At 37.8% G+C, this 17,726-nt stretch overlaps 1 protein-coding gene across 1 annotated transcript in view; it reads left to right on the plus strand.

The window, feature by feature from the left end:
- Positions 1-17,726, plus strand: part of LOC307171183 (NACHT, LRR and PYD domains-containing protein 3-like) — a 53,669-nt gene that overhangs the window by 31,191 nt on the left and 4,752 nt on the right. Inside the window, exon 6 of the mRNA XM_079892664.1 lies at positions 7,981-8,154. Within this exon, the coding sequence (XP_079748790.1) occupies positions 7,981-8,154 (174 nt within the window). The remainder of the gene's footprint in view (positions 1-7,980; positions 8,155-17,726) is intronic.

The raw sequence follows: 17,726 nt of genomic DNA on the forward strand, positions 1-17,726 counted from the left end.
TTTGTTGAATGAGCTGAATCAGCTTACATCAAATGAACATTTGAGTCACTTTGGTGTCTTTGGTAATGGATTCAATTGACTTTAATGTGTCTGAAAAGAATTGAGAAAAGCTATTCACAAGCACTGCAGAGCAAGAAATAACATGTTGTGTTGGATTAGTGAGATTGTTAACTATAGCAAAGAGTGATTTGGGCCTGCACATGGAATTCTTAAAAGTACAGTTGTTACTCAACCAGAATAATACGCCAATTTTTCATACGGCGGTAAAATTGGGGATGTGTATTTGCTGCCTTTTACCCCTAAGTGGCACTATAATCACAGACTTTGAAAAGTGTCAGTTTATTATCTCTATTACGTAATCTGACGCTGCGCTGCGGCTCATTGAGAGCGATTGAGAGCTGGTAGCAGATAAGTTCAAGTGAAACAGTAGTTAAACGAATTCATAATCACAATCCTGAAATTACATTACAACTTTAGAACTGAAACAAATGTAGGCTTCTATTATTGCATCAAATTTAAGCAAAGTAGGCTAAACTTTAACATTGTGTGCCCAATTTTTCTAAAGGCAATGCATGTCAATAGTAGGGATGCTCCAATCCGATATTTGTTTCGGGTATCGGCTCAGATATGGAATAAAATTTTAGATTGGGTATCGGTAACAATGGGCCCGATCCGTAGGGGCATCAAATTACAGCGAGAGCGATTCAAAAGCTTACAAAGCAGTCGGCTCTCTAAACGCTCTCGCAGTAATTCTATGATGTGCGATGAAGTGTGTGACATCACGCGCTAGCAACATGCGCAGAACGCAGGCGGCAGGTAAACAGTTTCCAATTCAAACAAGCTAACGTGCATACCTATCAACACTCCTGTTTTCCCCCAGAGTCTCCTGTATTTCACACCCATCTCCCACCCCCCTCCCGTTTTTTTTTTCTCCCGTGAAACTCCCGTAATTTGTATGGCCCAAATCTTTTTTTGGCCCGATTGCCAAATCTTGTATTAAACGTATCCTACTCACACAATCAACACTTCATACAAATTTCAACCCATTTGTGAGCTCAACCTGGCAACCTACAACCCAGTTGCGCTGTTGACGTCTGCACAGGAAGTAGTTGGGAAGTTGGATAAGCGTCACGGGTAGAAATGGGAGGAGAAGACTCAGTGGTAAATATTTAACGCAATTAATGCAGCATCCGTTTTAAAATAAATCGCTAAAAATAAATAAAAAAGAAACATGAATAAATCTTATCCATGCTTTGTTTTATTTTTATTGAATATCATGTATTTATTTATGTTAATATCTGCGCAATTAATGTGTATTTTAGCCATCCAGCACCCCCCATAAAGTTAAGAAAGTAATGTTTAAGTCAAGCCTGCCTGATGCCTTTCACAAAAGAATGATCCCAGTCTCTTCCACACAGTGAGGCATACTGTTTATTAGGTAATTCAGCACTGTTTTTATTTTAGTATCGGATCGGTGATCGGTATCGACCGATACTGAATCCCAGATATCAGAATCGGTATCAGAGGCAAAAAATGCTGATCGGAGCATCCCTAGTCAATAGATTATGTGTCTTATACTTCATGTTATTTCAGTTTGTTAAAGGTGCTGTATGTAGCTTTTCTACCAAAACGAATCCTTTTTTTATTGCCTGTGTGTGAAGGGGTTGTAATCTCACATGGACTTATGACTTATGCTTCTTATGACATGTTTGATAACATTAAGAAACGACCTGCGCCCAGCAAAACACAGACTCCAACACAAACTCCACATATTGATAAAAAATTAAATAAAAAGTTTTTTTCTGCTGAAGCTCGTAAGGCCAGACGTGAATCGGATGAACTTCGGGTAAAAAACACGGATCAACATCGGCAGGGCATTTGAATAATGGAGAAACCTTATCTACAAACCTAGAATGTACATTTCCTGAAGAAAATGTGAAGTGGTGCTTGCAGTGACAGAATTCGGCACGGTTGATAGGGTTCCATACTTATCATGGTACGAGCATGGAGCATTAGTTCAACGTCAAGCTGATAAAAGTAGCCTATTATTGTAACGTTGCAGTGAGAGTTTACCTGAGTTTCCAGCATGTTGTGGGATGCTTTGTGTGTTACGTCCGGTTGCGTCTCAGTCTGGCCTAGGGCTGGGAAAAAAATCGATTTGATTTAAAAATCGAGTTGGTAGGTCAAATCGATTCATATTTTCAAAAAATCGATTTTTTTGATTTTTTTCTCCCCCTCTTCTAAATAGCGTACAATACATACATTTTGCATTCGCCAAATCTTCCTTTAGGGTTTCCGTAGAACGCTCCCTGCGGCGCAGCCCTCGATGCTTCACGACATCACGACAAAAAGACTAGCATGTTTAATTTTTTAACGGTCCTCCACGACGACGGCGCATGAGTGAGTGAGAGTGTGTGTTCGCGAGTGAGTGTGACTGTGTGTGTGCGCGAGAGTGTGTGTGTGTGTGTGTGTGTGTGTGTGTGTGTGTGTGTGTGTGTGTGTGAGAGAGAGAGAGTGCGTGTATGTGAGTGAGTGTGTATGTGCGAGTGAGTGTGTGTGTGTGTGTGTGTGTGTGTGTGTGTGTGTGTGTGTGCGCGAGTGAGTGAGTGAGTGAGTGAGTGAGTGAGTGAGTGAGTGAGTGAGTGAGTGAGTGTGTGTGTGTGTGTGTGGAGGCTATGTGAGTGAGCTTGTGTAGCCTATATGTGCGAGTGAATGAGTGTGTGAGACGGCTCGCGATGACTGGTCGTAAAACAACGTGTAGTCTGACATGTTTCTTGTCCACGACATGACAAGATTTTTAGGAGTCAAAATCGTGTAATCTGACAGTGACTATCGTAACAGACAAACAAAATTTTGTTTATGTTGATGCACTTTAATTAAATACAATAAATATATTTTTTTCAAATATATTTACAGTTCGCAGTTATTTTGTTTTAAATGGGGGGGAAAAAATCGAATCGAATCGTAAATCGAGTTTTTTATAAAAAAATCGCCCAGCTCTAGTCTGGCCGGTACCCACAGTCAAGTCAAGTCAAGTCATCTTCATTTATATAGCGCTTTTAACAATGTAGATTGTCTCAAAGCAGCTTTACAGAGATAAATGTATAATTTAACGTAAGATTGTTTTGGCTTTATAGCGGTTCTTTAATAAAGTTATTTTCCAGCTAAAGTTAGTTTTGATTGATTGAATTAGCGTAGATGCCATTCTTCTCATGATGTAACAAGTACATCAGGATTTATGGGAAGTGTTCCACAGTGCTCGCTCATAAAATCGAGCACGCGTAAGAGCACGCGCTTGTAAACTTATTGGTTGCAATCTGAAACATCACCGCTAGAGGCCGCTAAAAACTACATACAGCACCTTTAATAGATTTATTAACTGAAACATAACAGTGAAATAAATTAAATTAAATGATCGTAAAATTAAAACATTGATCAGGACTTGCTAACCGATGTTAGTTGGCAGCATATGTGTTTTAGAATTCTTTATTAAGAATTAAATAGGCTTACAGTAGGTTGTTATGATTTGCATAATTTTCTTTAATAAATAATAAAAACATTTCAACATAAAACATTGCAATAAAAAATATTACATCATTGAGGCTTTGCATGAGCATAAGCAGGGCTGTACAGTGTGACATATCTGCTATGGAAGAAATTTGATAGTATCGTGCTACAGCACACATTCTATCAGCTGCAGTGCTGGCGCCTCAGTCCCAATACTGTAAAACTCTACGTACATTCACATCACATGTTAATGCAGCGGTAGAGTTACACTCACAGGACACTGCACTTATTCGCAATCACAAAAGTTGTCACAAATTATTTGCTCGTGCTTTAAAGCTTTGCCAGATAAACATTTCTACATTCATTTCATCCTTTTAATGTTAATAAAACAACAAAAGAGAAAAACACTCACTACTCTTGACTGAATTAAGATTTTTATCTTCGCCCACTTTGGCCTAAATGTCCTAAATTTGGCCTAAATAAAGATAAGCATACATCAAACAATGAGAATATCTAAAAATGAAACCATCATTTACACAGTCCAGCATCAGACAACAACAGCACAGCATTAATGTTTCATTTCTGCTCCATACAGGCATTTGTATGCTCCCCACAATATCTAGCTTGTCCAATGGACGTTTTTCTTTAAAACATAAACCTCTTTTACAGCACCACTCGGTTCTTCTGACGATGATCATTCATTCCGCTTCAGGGTCTCCTCTCTGCACTAACGTCTGCATGCTCCCACGCGAACATTTGCCTATGTTTACCTGTTGCCGAGCCCCGCCTTGATGCAGTGATTGACAGGGATGGGCTACGGGGCGGGGACGTGATTGGCTTGGATTGCATTTTCAATTTGCACATTGAATTTTGCTACATTAATTGACATTTAATGAAAATGCAATCGCAAGTGTCTTACCTACGAGTGTAAAGGCAATTAAGAGAAATAACATTTAAATGATCATGTTGCTACAAATTTTGCCTGAACATGTTAAACAAATCTTATCATTTCTGTAATACATTTTAAATTTGCAACTTATAAAGCGTTAAAATATGCATTCAATTTACATATTAAACCTAGTGTATTAAATGGCAAATGTAAATTATATAATTTAATTTTAATTTTGCACCAAATGTTGCACAAATGTAATGGAAAATGTAAATGTATATACAGAAATGCATTACCATTTTACATATTTCATTGTCATTTTGCGTATTATGTTTCAAATTGAGCATTGCTACCGATATGCTTCCATACAATATAGGAGCAGAAGCTCTGGTTATGATTTTATCAGATCTGATGGGGGGTTACGATAACATTTTTGTCAAAGACCACATCCAGATCGAATTCAGAACAATGATCAAAATACAGATGGAGTAGATCAAGTCCATCAACACCCCTAATGCTTGCACGGGCCTATAGCTCATCGTGAATCGACATTTAATTCAGTAACATTAGGCGGTTTTGATTTATATGCTGTTTAATGTTGGTGATCGCGTTATTTCACATATGCATATGATTACATATGAGATCCCTTGTTTCTGAATCTTCTTTGTGTTTTGCTCAGGAGATTCAGAACTCTTTCAGAAGATGCGTAATGGTGTGGAAAGAGTTAATAATGTAATCACCTTGGTGTTCTTCTAATGCAGTATGTCCTTCTTTTTTTTTTCGGACCACAGAAGGAGATTTAAAATAAAATATCCCGCTCACGCTCATCCACATAATGGGAGTGAATAGCGACCAGAATCAAGCTTAAAAAAAGATGCAAAAGTATCACAGAATGGTCCCATGTGACGTGTCTTATATTCCAAGTGTTCTAGGGTTATATGATACTGTTTGGTGAAAAACAAATAGAAATTGAATGTGTTACTTAATGAAAATCCTGATATTGGCTTCTGGTATTTTGTGCATGACTGTGCATTCATGAGACTCGATTAGCATCGCAGTTCACTCCACCTTACCCAGAAGTTGGATGTGTGCTTGGTTTCATAACGTCTCGCTCCGTCAGAGCCAGTCGTCAACGGCCGGTAACTCATAGGGTTCCAAGGGGTAATGCCAGTGGAGGGTTTCTGAAGGGAATTTTGAGCATATTCTGCCCAGGGTAAGAAGCGGCTCTAGTCCGACTGATTCTGCTGACAGTATATTCTAAGAAACCTTGTGAGTTCTTGGTTCAGGCATTCGGTATGGCCGTTCGATTGTGGGTGATATCCTGATGTGAGGTTTATATTTACATTAAGCTGGCGGAAGAAGGTTGTCCAGACCTGAGATACGAACTGGAAACCCCCGGTCTGAGACAATATCTTCAGGTAGTCGATAATAGCGAAACACGTAGTGGGAGAGATATTCTGCTGTTTCGAAAGCTGTTGGGAGCTTGGGTAGAGGTATTAATCGACGTGCTTTAGAAAAATGACCAATGACTGTTAATATAATGTTGCTACCCTGGGAGGCCAGGAATTCAGTGAAAAAAATCAATAGCAATGTGTGACCAAGGTCATCGAAGAATGGGTAGTGGCTGTAGAAGGCATGCTGTGGGTTGTCCAAAAAAAATTGCTGTGTGTAATACTGACAGTTACTAACGTATGTGATTTGTGTCTCTGAAGAAAAGGTAGACCAATGATGACTGGATTGTGAGGGGAACGGTTGAGGTAAAAGCATGTTTGCTCTGTGTGTAGAACTCCAACTACACACAAGTAAGGTCCGAGACAAGTAGGGCCGTAGTTATGATGGTACTCATAGAGAACATTATCTTTACAGTTACTTCTATACATGAAGTGTAATGACCAGGAACAATGGAGGTACTCACTAGTGATGTTACATATGACACTGAAGCTTCAAAGTGCTTATCGAGTACACAGCGCAATTTCTCATGAAGCTCCGTGTCGGAGCGCGTATTGTTTTCAGAGAAACGTGATCAACGAAAAACTAAGCCTCACTTTTTTTCTAGTCAAGTGAATGCTTCACTTTGCATTTCAGAATGTTTGAACCCAGAACACTACTCTACGGGTTATTGGAGGTTCAAGTCCGTTTAATAACATTTTTTTTTATATAAATATAAGCCTATAGTCTATATTACATGATCATATATTCTGCCATATAAACACTATTAAAAACTATAAAATAATTAGAGCACTATTTACTTGCATTAAACAACTCTATTGGAATTATTATAATTAGTATTATGACATTTAATTTACTGCCACACTTTAATATGTCAGTTGTATTATCAGAAAACTGAATATTTAGCGTTGTCAGGCTTTTATTTGTGCTTAATGGATGAAACAATGGCGCTGCGCACTCTGGTTTATGGCTGCTATAAATTTGACCTGCCACAGTTTTCAACACTGCTGATGCTTCGAATCTTTTTCCAAAACAATCAAAGAAAAGCTTCAAAGATTCAAGAAGCTTTGTTTCTCCATCCCTAGTACTCACCCTCGGAGTTTACTGTTGTGTTGGTCAAATTTGGCAGTTTGCTCTCAGATGTCCTGATTGGCTGCAATACAGACACAGATGTTCCCTGATGCAGCGTTCTTGCTCCTCTGTGGACAGACGAGTTCATCCTGCATGGGTTCAGTGTCATCCATAGGGAAGTTTGCTTAGTGAAGAGGGTTAGAGAATCTGTTTGTTTTTCGAGAGTGAATGAGATAGTCAATATGGATCGCTAAATCGATGAATTGATCAGTTGTGAGAAAAATGCTCAGAAATGTTAGCCATGGCAAAACAAGACTTTGCACTGAGCCTAGCGTGTTCAGAGCTTAAATAGTCCATGAAACGGGGAACAGGTGTTTGTGCAATCAGTCCAGGTATGCGAGTTCTGGGATTTGTAGTCAATACTCAGTTAATACTGTTAATACTCAGATGAGAGAGACCTGTGGCAGATGGGATGATTTTCGAAGGTAGTGTTTGTAACTATCTAGAAGTACAGCAATCAGTTCAGATGCAGAGATGCACAGATACAGAGATGATCAGTTCAGATGCAGAGATGATCAGTTCAGGTGCGCTCCATGTTTCCACTTATATAAGTTATATATAGTTATAGTGATCTGTCATATGCATTAAAGAGTGTCAAAATGTTTAATTTGAAAGTTAAGACCTTGTTCTTATCAAAATAACAAAGCTCATAGCAATTATTTGATAGGAGTAAGTAACAGGTTATTTATTGTGTTTGCAAAATTATTACCTTCATCTGGGTGTGGATGGTGATGATCCCACAGGTGCTGTACATATTAGATGTGTTCACTGCTTTTGCTAATTTTTTATTTTTTTTTAACATAGCTTCCAAATTCTTACTGTTTAATAACGTGACCATTGTAATCACTGTGAATTTTGAAATTGGGTAATCTCAACATCACTAATTGCAATCAATCAGAGGTCCTTGTAAAGATAATTGATGGTTTGAAGAGCCGTGTTGTTTATTGTAGTGTATATTCTCTAAAAATGAAGCACACTGACATGAACACTTACTGTTGTTGTAGATTATCTCAGTGTTTGGTGACAGAAGAAGGTTGTGCTGCTCTGGCTTCAGCTCTGAGTTCAAACCCTTCACACCTGAGAGAGCTGGATCTGAGCTACAATCACCCAGGAGAATCAGGAGTGAAGCTGCTCTCTGATGCAATGAACCATCCAGACTGCACACTGGACAAACTCAAGTAAGTGGACCAGTAAGAATCATCCTGGCTGGTGTGTATGTGAGAGAGACTGAGAGTTTTTAATAGTTTTTGAACACTGAAGGGGTTCCAGTGTGTTAAAAAGTGACACCAAGCAGTCCTGACAAAGCATCCAGACGAGTTGTTAGTGAGAATGTGTTGAGAAAATAATGTATAGACTCATACTATAGAAGCTGTAGAAACCTCACAAACTCATAGTACTGGAACTCCCTCCTTCATTTCCCAACATACTCTTTAAGAGACCCCCATCTCACACCGTATACCCAAACAGATAACCTTCTCGAACATGTCTGTGAACCCATTTATGACACGGCGCGTATGTGAGAGAGGTTATTTTATATATATGTTTAAAACTTTATTTCACAGTCAAGTTACAAATAAATAAAATACAAAAATTAAATCCCCCATAAAAGTACAGAGAACATGTTATTATAACAGCACTGCATTTCAAAAGATGTCATATTGTTCATTACTATAATGTTAAAGATCAACAACAATCCTAGACATAAACGCATGAACAGCCACAATTGTTGTTTTGGAAAGCAATTTTAAGACTTTTCTTTTTTTTTTTTTTTTTTTTTTCACCCATCCAAGCATTTGCCTTCAAACAGTATCACTTATCACATTTATTAAAAACTGTGACAAAGCATTTTTAATCATGTATGTTAAAACCAATCACACACGTTTCTGTTGAGTTTGAGTGTGATGGCCAATCAGTGGCGTTCAGATTAGTCATCGCTGAACCGAAGTGTGCGCTTTCTCTGGCTGAATTCTGACTGAAACTCGAGAATTATCCCATCATAAACAACAAAGTGTCAGGGTTCTGTCACTTCTGTCTAGTTCAATTATTGGTTTTGTGACAGAGCTCTGACACTCTCGGTTTTGTCTCGTCTTTGTCTTAGTGCACGGTTACGAGCGTGCTCGAGCCGTGCACTATGGCAAGCCAAAGTATTCATAAACGCCTAGTCAGGCGTCTGATTGCACACTGACACGTCAAAAGTGTGTGTTTCGACAGCCAAACGTGCGATTTGCCATAAAAGCACGCGTTCTTAAAGTGCACTTTGTGGTCATGGATTTTGCTTCAAAACGCTCGTCCTCGACGTGTGATCTGCTATTTAAAACGCATGTTCTCGACGTGCGCTTTGGGGTCACCGAAAACGCACGTTTTTGACACGCGTATATCGTAACAAAAATGGGCGTCAAAAACGTGTGTTTTGAGTAGGACAAAACGCACGTTATGAACGCATAAACAGGAAAATCAAACAGGCAGTGCAAACGTGTGTGAAGTGTCCAAACAGGCGAAAAGAACGTGCTCGTTCCCTATAGTGTTCTCGAAATCGCACGTCGAAGGCGTCATTGCTCGAGTCTGTCATGCTTTTGTCCCTGTATGTGGTTTAGGACTCTTGTATTATCATTAAACCCAAGCAAAACAGCATGGAATTGTCGATGGCAAATTTGACAGAGGAGAGGATTATAATTGGTGAGTTAATGTCCGACAAACATTCTCCAAGCAAGATGGTGAAGCGGTGCGCCCACGGCGTTGTATATATGTGGAATAAGGGCTGCCTCCGACAAAAAAAACATTTTCTAGTCGACTATAGTTATTCATTTAAGCCATTAGTGGACAAATCGCCCCTTTATATTAATTGAATTACTTAAATAGGCTATATAGCCTACAGGATAATGAGCGTTTACGTAATATAGCCGCACTCAAGCGCACGACCGCACGCATAAAGCTTGCCACAAAGAACCGGTAAAAGTAATTTGGGGTCAGTAAGATTTTTTAAGAAAAGTAATAGGCAAGGATGCATTCAAATGATCAAAAGTGACAGTATAGACATTTATAACGTTAGAAAAGCTTTCTATTTCAGAAAACTCTGAAACTTTCTATTCATCAAAGAATCCTGAAAAAAAACCAAAAAAAAAGTTTTCTACATTGATAACAATCAGAAATATTTATTGAGCAGTAAATCAGCGTATTATTCCCTCAGGTAGGCTAGGTTGCACGTGTTCTTGCGTGGGTGGATGTTGGAATCAATAATCACGTTGTTTGCATTCGCCTAAACTGATTTCAAAATGCTGACATTGAAAGTCCCGCTCGGAGCGGTAAATCAAACAATGATTTGTCCCTAAATAATGATATATTATATCATAATATATTATATATTATTATTATTGATAGGATGATAACAGGTGTCGTGATCAGCACTGCTGCTGTATCCGTCAGTGGTTAGATCAGCTTTGCAGTAAAAAAAAAAACAGCACAAGGGTGATATAAATTATGCATTATTAATTATGACAAATAAATTATGCCCAAAATACGGGACATTTGGCAACCCTAACGTTAGTTTTTCCCTTCCCCAAGAACAAAGCACATAACGTTAGCAGGGCTAATAAAAATGAGCAAAATATAGCTAACAGCTCAGATAACTGCGATTGTCTGCAACAAATCGGAGAAAATCAAGACAGAAGAATAGGTCTACGATGCCTACGGATGTTGGTTGATCACAAACTTCCAAGATGCCGTCTGCAAGTGTGTTTATGTCGATTGCGTGGGTATTAGATATTTTTTTGCGATTGTCATGGGGTTTCTCAGATTTCGCTTGAGACCGGTAAGCATTAGCCTCGATAGTAGTCGTGTCTCCTTCATTGCGTATTTTTATATTTTGAATATATCCCTCCACTGCATACTGTAATCCCTTTTGCCTCGATCTGGAGGATATCGCGGAGGTATTGCTCCAAAAAAGGTCACTGACATGCACGGGTATACCTCTTCCAGTCATGGCAATCTGTTGCGCTGGTCGTGTTTGACCATTTGTTTGTCGGACGTAGCAACAGTAACTAAGGGGGGCGGGGCTCGGCGAAAGGCTAATTACGGGCAAAAAGAGCGAATAAAATATAAGATAAGATGAGAAATAGTCTGTTTGCTCTCGTGTATCAATCGGAGTGTCTGGTAGATGAAAACAGTGAGAGATCTTGTGGCTCTTAGGTGCCAAGACTGGTTACATCTGTGACAGGCGCGGTGACAGGCACATATATCCGTGACTGGTCGAGTGGCAGGCGCGTATAACGGTGACTGGTCGAGTGGCAGGTGCATATATACGGTGACGGGTCGAGTGGCAGGTGCATATATACGGTGACGGGTCGAGTGGCAGGTGCATATATACGTGACTGGTCGAGTGGCAGGTGCATATATACGGTGATGGGTTGACTGACAGTTGAAAGTAGATGAAAATACTAGTGAGAGATCTTGTGGCTGGCGCGACTCTTAGGTGCCGAGACTGGATATATCTGTTACTGGTCGAGTGGCAGGCGCGGTGACAGGCGCATATAACGGTGACAGAATGAGTGGCAGGCGCGTATAACGGTGACGGGTCGAGTGGCATGTGCATATATACGGTGACTAGTCGAGTGGCAGGCGCATATACCCGTGACTGGTCGAGTGGCAGGCGCATATAACGGTGACGGGTTGACTGACAGGTCGAGCGGTACCGATACCATTAAAATTTTATGGTTCTCGGTACCAATTTCGGTACCACAGCAAAATCTGTTGGAACTATTTTTCTATTTTAACTATTTGAAAAAAAAAAAAAAATTCAATTCAATTACTTTATATATGATGTCAATTACTTTAATCATAAGTAAATAATACATAAGCATTAAAGGCTACATGCTGTTTAAACGTAAATATTGCTTACAAAAGAAAATCCCATGGAGGCGTAGCTAAATCCACTGTACAGTAGCCCAATATAATTATTTCTGTCAATTTCTTCAAGTTAAACCGAACTTTTATTTTGACGGGTTGCCGCTATGAGTTTCTGTGTGTGTGTGTGTGTGTGTGTGTGTGTGTGTGTGTGTGTGTGTGAGATATATGACGATAGTTTTTTCTCAAATTAAATGGTAAATTGCTCATGAAGGAGAGAGAGAGTGGCTCTGGAGATGAATTTCATCATGTCATCATATCATGATACAGCAGAGACTGAAAACAGCGCGAGCGTCACTCGTGCTTCTGTGTGTGTGTGTGTGTGTGTGTGTGTGTGTGTGTGTGTGTGAGGTAAATGAAACCACGCGTCTGTGCCATTCATTCACACAGAGACAAGCAGAACATGCAGGGTTAATATTTATATAGTCTTTTTGTAGTTTAATATACACAGACACTATATATATCGTGGTATATATCGGCTACAGACAGTGATCCAAGTAAAAAAGTTCGTCTGGAGCCGCGCTTAGATAAAAACACGGAAGCGACTTAAAGCAGCTCCTATTAGTGTGTACCGAATATACCCGGTACTACAGAAATGCTGGTATCGACACATTTTCAGCACCGACTTGGTACCGAAGTGCCGGTACTTTGACAACACTAGCGATAACACTGTAGAAGTTCTGAATGGCCGTAACTTAAACATTTAGTAGCCAAATTGTCTGGTGAGAGAAAAAGTTAATTTCCAAACCCTGTTGACGAGACATTACGAAACTGTTCCCAGTGTTCAAACCGCTGCACCACATGGCATTCAGATAAGACACTATGCAAATATAAAAGATTTGTCTAGTTTTTACCATTACACATTTTTGAGTTGTAATCTTCTGGGCAAGACTAAATACAATGACTGACAATACAATTACAAAACAGGCTTTAAAAGTTGTATTTAGAAATGAACAAATGGAACAACACACAGTTTTGTTACAGCATTAAAAAAAAAAAAATAACTAGGCAATAGTTTTAAAGCAGGACCATTAAGAGGGGAAATCTGCAGAGGCGATGAGAGGAGATCTGCATTTTAGAGCCGGAGTGTGAAGATGAATAGTTCCAGGTTCATACACAGAAGAGTGAGGATAAAACAATGTACGAGACATCGTGATTCACACAAGGAAAAGCACAAAGATAACACCAGAGGTTGTTTGATCACACAGCAGAGACTTAAAACAGACCTTCCTCTTCTTAAAAACCTCTGAGCAACAGGGCTGAAATCTCTTAAAGTCCACAGAGATTCAGACTTGAATGAAGGCCTGGTACTAGAGCACTAATGCAGTGTGGAATGAACACATACACACACACACACACACACACACACACACACACTCTTCACTTCATTCTTCACTCATGTTCCTATCCGCATATTGCTGTTTTTTTTATTTGTTTGTTTTTTACAAAAAATTAGTTTCTTATTCTAAAGTTAATCATTTTATACATTTCGATTATTGAAATAATATGTAATTGCAATCAAGTATTTTCTTTTAGTGGCAAATGTATGTGGCATTATTGCAATAAGAAGACACTTCAAAAGACCTCAAACAAAAACAAAAAAAATCAAAACTTTAACAAAAATACTGATTTAATATATTTTAAAATGATTAAATATATATTCATAACAAAAGCTGTTAAAAGAGCAGTTCGTCACATCCAGAAAAATGAATGGATCTCTATGGGGCAATTACACTTTCTGGCTAAAACTATATTATCTGCTAAGCAAATTCTGACCACATGGCAGAATTATGCATCTAACAAATAGATCAATATCCAGAAACAACTCATATTGAATTTTGATCATTATTAATTAATGTGTTTTTTTTTCTTTCTAAAAAATGTAATATTTCATATGCATGCTAATGGTGTAGCTGAGGAGTTTTGCAGTAAATAGGTAGGTTGCAAAAGTACTTTTGATCTCCCAAAACACAGCATTAATGTATAGATGAGAAGTAAACAAAACAATTATATATTTGTATTATTAAAAATGTTTTTGTTTTTTTAAAGTTCTTAAACGAGCAGTACGACAACTGTTTCTCCACAGCAATGTGCATTCTGGTCCAACCAAGTCTAGCAAGGAAACACTTGCAATATGCGAGAGATCTCTTGAGATTCTTTGTGCTACAGTGCAGAGAACTGTGGAGAAGCTTTCCTTGTGTGTGTGTGTGTGTGTGTGTGTGTGTGCACATTTAACTTTGTGCTTGTACTATAGTGTTGCATCATCATTTCTGTGATTTTCATGACAAGTTATCGGTTTTATGGTCTAGTGGGGCATTATGGATCGAAACATCCGGAGTGTGACTTTAACAACATACAGCAAGATATTGCATTTATTTATTTATTCATTTATTTAAACCTTGTTTAGGGCTGTCCAATAGCACATAACTGTGACAAGCCTTTTTACATTTCCTTGACTGGAATAATAGCAGGGTAAACTTAGTGGCATGGGAGGCCAGAGCAAATTAATTTACCATTTTATCTAATAGTGAAAGAACAAATCCACTATTGAATTCCCACGATTTTTTCAATATAAAATAAAAATAGAGAGATGGATTAAGGCAGCCAGAATAGAGAAACGTCAAATTTACTGTCACTCCCTCGGCAGCGCTATTAGAAACACCAGTTACTGTTACTTTATGAGATTCAGCCAGAATAGAGAAACGTCAAATGAGATTTAAACTGAGCATTCATTTCTATCAGGTAAAATGCTGTAAATACATGACATCCGATCCGATCAAATTACCTCATCTTTTGCGGCCAAAACTTTCTGCGTTTAAGCAGCGTGTCGGCTATAATATGACAGGTCTCGTGCAGATTGAGCTATACTACCGTTCTCGACAATGTACATTACCTTTGTAAAAGTAGGTATTTAACACTTACTAGCATGAAGAACAAATATAGACACAGGCTGTGCATGGAGATCGATATACGATTCAAACTCTCTTCGATACAAAGACATTCCCTGTGTGAGTTCCTGTGTTTAATGTTGATCACATTATATGAAGATCCACACGATTGCAAATGTGACATTGATTTTATACAACAGTTCAACAAACGAAATATTAATGTTAAGTGATGTTCATTTTCAACACAGTTGTCAGTATTTTTTACAACAAAATAATAGCTCCAATGAAAGCCACAGCAGAACTGCAGCGCACAGCAGTGTGTGTGAACGAGTCATTAGAGTCAATGATTCAATGTTAATTCATAAATACAGCCACTTGCTTCATTTCTGAATGAATGACTCGATGACTCTCCACCTACTGTCGGTTTTAATTTATTATTTAAAAGCATCACTTCGTTTTTACCATCATTGCATATTTCTTCACTGAACATTTATTATGAACATTTATTATTTAAAGCATTATTTATTTTATAAAGGTATTTGTAAAGGTAAAAATGCACTGGAAAAATCGATTTAAGGGGGCAAATATTGTCCCTTACTGAGAAAGGTGTGAGTGAAGAGTGGGGGTATGCAGAAGGATGTTAAAAATCCTCATGGGGTTCAACTCTAAAAAGTTTGAGAACCACTGGGACTGGGTTAAAGAACAGAACAAAATAAACATCAACATCAAAGCACAATACACACACCAAGGGCAGAAAGTAGGCCTAATATTCAGAGGTCACTAACAAAGTTAGGTTAAAGACACAAACACAGAGGGATTCAAACAAATAGCATATCAATAACAATGTAGAATTTACAGACTGTGAGCTGAAGAGTAATATTCAGATAAAAAATGTGTTTTTGAAGGAGAGAAGGGTGGATGTTTGACGGATGTCTTGAGGAAGAGCATTTCCACAACCTCGCAGCCACTACGCTAAAAGACTCCTGTGGTTACCAGACTGTTGAAACCGACTGAATATGATACACAGAATAATACACAGCCCCGCCGAAGATATTTTTCACCAGCCGTCACTGATATATATATATATATAGTGTGTGTGGACATTGTGACGATTACTATATTTTATCTACAATATAATAGCTGCATAAACGTAGCACATTATATATATGATAATAAAAAGTTAAGAGGGATATTGATATTTATCAGTGGCATTCTGTAAAATTGGCTGCGCTATGTCGTCTTTTGTTATTGGCCAATGCCTGCAGACTGCAGCCAATGGAAATGCTTCTCTATCAGTGCGCGTCTTTCTCACTGCTCACAGAACTTCAGACCGCTTGAGGTACATAAATAATCTTGGATGATGAACTGTAATATTGTGCGAAAATCTGAATAGAAACCGTTACTTTAACAGATGTCATAACAGAAACTTTCGTATGGTATTAAAGCTGTATTAACGTAGCTGAAATGATCCGGTCTAAAATAATAAAAAAATGGCCATCTTAAAATTAACCGGTTGTTTTGTTCAAAAAGAGCTTTTCGGATTTCGAAATTGAATTTCCGTTACACGTATTGAGTGAAAAAACAAACAGTAACAGATCCAGAAACGCACACTGTGGCCAATCCAGAAATACATGCGTGAGATGCACAAAACACACACAAATGGCGACACATGCTGGTCAAAACTATAAATGTAATACAGGCCAATCATGTAATGATGATACCTTTTACAAACCAACTGCAAATGTGTTTAACAGTTACAAAGTGAAATCTATTAAACACAATCTACTGGTAATGTAATACTGTACGCAGGGCCGGTTCTAGACATTATAGCTCTAACTAACGCGATTGCTGTAAAGGTGTTTAAACAGTCGGAATACCAGATATGTGAATATTTTGAATAGAAAAGGGAAAAAAGCAGATCATCAGTCATTCATCGCGTTTGTGGTTGCGAGTGTCACGTGACTAGCAATGACGCGTCACCATGGAAACAATAAAAACTCATGTTGGAGGCCCCCCACCCCCAATAAAAAACACTTGAAGAAAATATGATTCCTAACCTTTTTATTTATACAACATTTAATTTTAAATTTAGTATATTTTTACTTACACAGCACTACATAAGTTTGGACACATTACTATTTTTAATGTTTTTGAAAGAAGTCTCTTATGCTCATCAAGCCTGGATTTATTTGATCAAAAATACAGAAAAATAATATAGTGAAATATTATTAACATTTAAAATAATGGTTTTCTATACTTTAAAATATATTTCTGTGATGCAAAGCTGAATTTAGTGTCACGTGATCCTTCAGAAAACTTTATAATATTCTGATTTATTATCAAATGTTAGAAATGGTGCTTAATATATATTTTATAACCTGTGATACTTTTTTCAGGATTTTTTGATTATTTAAAAGTTGTTTTAAAAAAGTCTTCACTATAACTTTTTATGTATTTAACACATCCTTGCTGAATATTCCTGTTTCTTTCTGTATTTTTGATCAAATAAATGCAGGCTTGTAGAGCATAATAAGAAACTTCTTTCAAAAACATTAAAAATAGTAATGGGTCCAGACTTTTACCGGTACTGTATGTACATATTAATCAAACTTTATCTAAGGTAATCTCTTTTTTGCTTTATGAAGATGTTTAATGTTGTTGTTGTTATTTTGCTGTTTAATTAAATTTATTTATTCAAGTAGATGAACATAAAGTGCTTTTATCATTTTTTTCATAGCTGCGGTATGGGCAGGATTTTCCCCTCCCATTTAATCAATATTGACTGCAAATATTGTCATATTATTAATATCAGTATCAGTATGATATTATGAGAGAGAGACGGGACAACGCATCATGTTTATTTATATTTACGTTTTGTTTTTATTATTTTGCAATAGCCGACCCCAGGGGGTTAAATGAAACATAAAATAAATAATTTTTATAATTTAGTTATTTTATATATA

This window comes from Squalius cephalus (assembly GCF_949319135.1).
Source record: "Squalius cephalus genome assembly, chromosome: 1".
Lineage (NCBI taxonomy): Eukaryota > Metazoa > Chordata > Actinopteri > Cypriniformes > Leuciscidae > Squalius > Squalius cephalus.